General features: G+C 42.4%; 1 protein-coding gene across 4 annotated transcripts in view; it reads right to left on the bottom strand.

Annotated features, from left to right (window-relative positions):
- The window catches only part of AUH (AU RNA binding methylglutaconyl-CoA hydratase), a 142814-nt gene extending 137334 nt beyond the window's left edge, over window positions 1-5480 (bottom strand). For 2 of the 4 annotated variants that reach the window (XM_017528437.2, XM_017528439.2), the window contains exon 1: window positions 5140-5480. In XM_017528437.2, the coding sequence (XP_017383926.1) occupies window positions 5140-5401 (262 nt within the window). In that variant the 5' untranslated portion in view covers window positions 5402-5480. Of the gene's footprint in view, window positions 1-4861; window positions 5001-5139 lie in introns of those variants that run through there. The other 2 variants (XM_037738443.1, XM_037738444.1) reach the window with 2 other exon arrangements.
- Between the last annotated feature and the right edge of the window lie 545 nt (window positions 5481-6025).

Below are 6025 nucleotides of genomic sequence, written 5' to 3'. Positions count from 1 at the left end.
TTACCTGGGCATGGTGGTACGCGCCTGTAGTCCCAGCTACTCGGGAGGCTGAGGTAGGAGAATTGCTTGAACCCAGAAGGTGGAGGTTGCAGTGAGCTGAGATCTCAGCACTGCACTCCAGCCTGGGTAACAAGACTGAAACTCAGTCTCAAAAAAAAAAAAAAAACCTGGGGGACAGAGGTTGCAGTGAGCCAAGATCATACTAGTGCATCCCAGCATGGGCGACTGAGCAAGACTCCGTCTCAAAAAAAAAAGAAAGTGAAAGCTAAGCTAGCTGTGGGTACACAAAGGCAAAACAGTGGTGTAACAGACATTGGAGACTCATAAAGGGGTAGGGCAATAAGGTTGAGGGATACAAAACTACATACTGGGTATGATGTACACTACTCCAGTGACAGGTACACTAAAATCTCAGGCTTAACCACTATACAATTCATCCACTTGTAACCAAAAGCCACTTGTACCCCAAAAGCTATTAAAATAAACAAAAGCCTTACATAATGAAAAGGGGGTCATTTCTCCAGCAAGACATAATAATCCTAAATATGTATGCACCAAACAATAGAACATCAAACTATGTGAGGTAAAAACTGATAGTACTGCAAGGACAAACAGACAAACCTACTATTATAGTTGCATATTTTAACATACTTCTATTAGAAATTGACATATCCAATAGGCAGAAAATCAGTAGGAGTATAGTTGAATTGAACACCACCATCAATCAACAAGATCTAACTGAACAGTAGAGCCAACTGAATACAAAATTATTTATTTGCAAAAGACACAGTCTTGTACATAGGAAATATCAAGAAATTCACTAAAAAAACTATTAGGGACAAATTAACAAGTTCAGCAAAGTTGTATGATACAAGCCAATATGCAAAAATCAATTTATTTTGTAATTTCTATACAATGAGAAATCTGAAAATGAAATTAAGAAAAATTGTATTTACAACTCAATAAAATACTTTGGGATAAATTTAACTAAAACAGTGTAAAACCTGTACACTGTACACTGAAAACTACAAAACACTGTTGAATGGAAAAAAACTTCATGATCATAGATTGGAAGACTTAAGTTAAGATGACAATACTCCCCATATTAATCTACCTATTCAATGTGATCCCTATCAAAATCCCACAGTAGTTTTTTTTGGCAGAAATTCACAAGCTGATCCTAAAATTCACATGGTAATGCAAGAGTCCCGTAATAGCCAACACTCCTTTAAAAGAACAAGATTGGAGAACTCATGCTATCCAATTTCAAATTTTACTACAAAGCTACAGAAATCAGTTTGGTACTAGCATAAGGATAGATACACAGATCAATGAAATAGACTTGAATATCCAGAAGTAATCCCTTACATTTATGGTCAATTAATTTTCAACAAGGGTACCAAGCCAACTCAATATTGAAAGACTCGTCTTTCCCAAAAATGTTGCCAGGACAACTAGATATCCACAAGTAAAAGAATGAAGTTAGACCTCTTACTACCCACCATATATAAAAATTAACTCAAAATTGGATTATAGTCACAAATGAACGTAGCAGCAAAAAACATAAAACTCATAGAAGAAAATGCGTAAGTGTAAATCTTTGTAAACCTGGGTTAGGCAATAGTTTCTTGGAAATAATCCGAAGCATGGTTCATATTATCCAAAAAATGGAAATAATCCAAATGTATATCAATAATGAATAGACTAACAAAATGTAATATATCCATACCTACTACTTGGCCATTAAAAAGAGAGAGATACTGGTACAAGCTACAACAAGGATCAGCCTTGAAAATATAATGCTATGTGAAGGAAGGCACAAAAACACCACTTATTATACTATTCTTTTATATAAATGCCTGGAATAGACAAATCTATTGAGACAAAAAGTAGATAAATGTGGGTTTTTTAATGGGGGAGGGATAAGCAGGGAAGTAGGGAGTAACTGCTAAAGACTACAGGGTTTATTTTTGATCTGATAAGTGTTCTAAAATTGGCTTGAGTTGACAAAGCATAACTGTGAATATACTAAAAACAACTCTACATTTTGAATTTTACGGTATACGATTTACATCTCAATATAGATGAGATTAAATCTTAATTTTAAATATTTAAAAATACGTACATACACATCAAATACATATATTTATTGATATAATTTACATACTATAAAATATATAAAAACATGTTTTAAACATTAAAAAAAACATACAAAAGGAATCAACTTCTTAAATAAGAAAAGACAGTAGACACAGAAAAACCTGCTGCCTCTGCAGCAGTTCACTTGATAAGCTCAGACAAGGATGCTGTCAGTAAAGAAACACATGGAAAGATTTCAAACACAAGAAGACCTGATGACAATCTAGATGTGAAAAAGGAGGAAGGAACAGGTATCAAGGACGATCTGCACTATGCAATGGTTTGTTTGCTCCATTTCTGCCAGAAGTTGTTCTGACACGGTTCAAAAAGATGATTTTTGAAAAGGGTCATAATTATGCCAAATTGCAGGAAGGTTGACGGGGAAGGGGAGGAGTCATTTCAGAAAGTGTGTGCAAAAGCCTACAAAAAGAAAAGAACAGAAAAAGGCAGAGCTCAGGTCCAGTGGCAAGGAGATGGACTATGAGATGCCCAACAGTTAAGAAAGCCCTGCAGGCAACAGGACGGGGGCAGGGGCAGAGGTTGCAGTGAGCCCAGATCGCACCACTTCACTTCACTCCAGCCTGGGTGAAACAGCAAGACTCCGTCTCAAAAAAAAAAAAAAAAAAAGAAAAAGAAAGAAAATTTGGTTATAGAGCTATGTCTCCCAAAGCAAATTACAAATATGGCGCTCAGATAACAGATTACAAATGACAAACATGGAACCCCATCCCACCTAAAGTGCTGCATGCTGTTTGGGGTTTCTATGACTAGGAGAGTTATCAATCATATTCCTTAGGGGCTGCTGACAGCACCAAATTTTGACCAACCTCTAAGAGAAACAAAGGCATCCAGGAAACTCCTTCACCTGTTGGGCCTCATGTTTTTTTTTGTTTTTTTTTTTTTTTTTTTTTTTTTTTTTGAGATGGAGTTTCGCTCTTGTTACTCAGGCTGGAGTGCAATGGCGCGATCTCGGCTCACCGCAACCTCCGCCTCCCGGGTTCAGGCAATTCTCCTGCCCCAGCCTCCTGAGTCGCTGGGATTACAGGCACGCGCCACCATGCCCAGCTAATTTTTTGTATTTTTAGTAGAGACGGGGTTTCACCATGTTGACCAGGATGGTCTCGATCTCTTGACCTCGTGATCCACCCGCCTCGGCCTCCCACAGTGCTGGGATTACAGGCTTGAGCCACCGCGCCCGGCCGGGCCTCATGTTTTTCTTTGCATTGCTTACTGCTGGTTTAACAGTAAAACAAAGCAAAGCATAAACAATGTTAGCCAAGCCTGAGTCTTCATTCTTGCCAAACCTCAAAAGAGGCGGGATCAACTTTAAGAAACCATGGTGTTCTATCTTATCAGGAAATGAAGGCCAAAGAAAAAAAAGAACCTTGACATTCAAAAAACATTTCGTTTTTTGTTTATTGTTTTTTATTATTTGATATTCTCTCTTTTGGTCCATTGAGATCATAACTCAACGTCTTGCCAGACATTTTGCATAAATGTATTTTCAATTTTATTCAAGTTATAAAGACCAAAAAAAAAAAAAAAAACAAAAAGAAAAATAGAATATGGTGCATATTAGTAGCTGTACTTGCAATCCCTTTATATCTAACATATTGTTGGTACACTTAACGGAAGTGAAGTCCCAGCATGACTAAGCTTACCCAAAAGGTGGTGGCATTCAAGCTCTACTCACTCCAGTGCCAATCTACACTTCCAGCTGAATTTCTTACTATTCTGTTTATCATGCCACACTTGCCTTATGTTACTTCCCAAATACATCATACATGTTCACATCTCCATGCTTTGACCATGTTCTTGTCTCTGTCTGTAATAATAAACAAGAAAGGAGTAAAGTAATTCACCACACTACTGAGCATCTGCTACAGGCTAGATAGTGGCAATTTATATTAACAATCTCATCTCGTCTTCACAGCAAACCTATAAGGTTGGTATTATTTTTCCTGTTTTACATGTGAGATAGTTAAGAGAAGTCTGCCCAAGAACCCTCGCAAATGGCAAAATCCACTGCCTATTAAAGAATGCCTTGGACCACCCTTTCATATGACGAAACCCTGCAGATATTACAGCCCTTTCCTCTTACCATGCCTTCAAAGTTCACACCGCCTACCAAAAACCAGGATCTGCTTCACTATACTAACCGCAACTATGGCTTACTCGCTTTTCATTTCTGCTTAACAGATTATAGGTGCTCAACAAAAGCATGTCAAAATTAAGACTGGTCCTCTGGCTTACACCGGGTAAACTGCTGTTCCACCCTTTACGACCCTTTTAGCTTTTCCCTTCACTGCCAGTGAAAGGAACTGAGCTTTAACAGTATTCCCTAGAAAAGACAACCTCCTTCAAAGCCTTCCATCCTCTGTATTGTACTGCTACTAATGATGTCTCCTCCCATAGTAGGTAGCTCATGGGCAAGAACAATACCATCCACATTCTGTTCAGAGCACAGCAAAATAACAAAGTGCTCAAAATTGTTTAAATGAAGTGGAATAGTCCCTCAAGACTAACTTACTAAGATAAAATGAACAAGACGAAAAACTGTTCCAGCTGAGCAGCTTCAAATTCAAAATTCTTCGTAATAATAAAACGCAGTTTCACTGCAGCTTTTACAACTCCACCACTAACAGCTGAGTTTACGGAAAGCCATTACACAGCAAGAATAAAGCCTGGTAGTAAGGATTAAATACCCAGGGTATATATTGACCTTGGCTTGTCTGGAGCGGAGGGCGTAAGCTGCACTTCTGTTTGCCGCGAGGAATGCGGTCACTTTACAGGTAAGCTGCTCCGGAGTACCCGTTTAAGTATTGAAAGCAAGAAGGTGCACAAGGAAACGGCCCACGCTGGGGTGAGTGGGGAGGTAAGGAAGGGGAGGGACCCAGGCTAGGAGCGCCTGCCAAACCTCGACCCCACGTCCTACAAGCGGACGCTGCACCTTTTGCCCGTCCTGTGGGCGACCGCGCCTGTCCCGCGCTCGCACCTCACCTCGGTTCTCGTCCTCCAGGTGCCGCACCCGTAGTTCGTCCTCCGTCTTCACCTCAGAGCTGTAGCCCCTTCTTGGGGCGGGACCCCCGGCCGCAGGCACCCAGCTCTGGGCCCAGAACGCCGGGCCCACCCGCCGGCCTGCCAACAAGCCGGGAAGCCTCAACCCCCGGCAGAGCCGTGTACTGCAAGCAGCTACCAGGCGGACGCCGCCAGCATGCAGGGATCCCAATGTCCCAGGTGCAGTCGCCACCGCGGCCGCCATGTTGTCTGTTTACGGCGTGGGCCTGCGACTGTCGCTCCGCCCCCGCCCGGCGCCGACCTGCCGCGCGCACGCGCACGGCGCCCCGACCCGCAGCTGCGGTCCGCCCCTGCAGCCTGACTCCAGCCTGGCCCCGCCCTCTGGAGCGTGTGCCCGCCCCTCACCGCCCCGCCCCGGCCCCTTGACCCGAGGCCTTGCCCCATTCTCCGCCGCGATGTTTGATGGTTTGTCCAACACAGAAGGAAAGAAAGTTTTCCAAGGCTATGGAATCGTTCAGGGAAGGCTTTTCTATAAGAACTACCGGAGGGAATTGTCTCTCTGTATTCCCTGGACCATGCTGCGGTTCTGTGTTAAGAAAGATGCAAAAATGAACAATGTTTTGTCTCCTCAAGTTGGCTGAAAGTGTGGCAGCCCATCGTGGGACACTGACATGCTCATGTGTCCCATGTTGCTGGTTAAGCGTGCCTGATAAGCATAAGTGATGTTTACTACGTGGCGTTCAGGAAGGGGATGAGAACGGCAAACAAGGAAAGGAGTTCTCCAGCCCACCCACTCATATGGGTAGGTGTACGATGGCTCTTCCGGGATGGAACGAGTCCTACAAAGGGTTCAAACAAGCCGTAGTCT

The sequence above is a fragment of the Cebus imitator genome, unplaced genomic scaffold (assembly GCF_001604975.1).
Source record: "Cebus imitator isolate Cc_AM_T3 unplaced genomic scaffold, Cebus_imitator-1.0 Scaffold53, whole genome shotgun sequence".
Classification (NCBI taxonomy): Eukaryota; Metazoa; Chordata; class Mammalia; order Primates; family Cebidae; genus Cebus; species Cebus imitator.
Note: the sequence above shows the minus strand (reverse complement) of the source record. Positions and strands in the feature narration are given on the sequence as shown.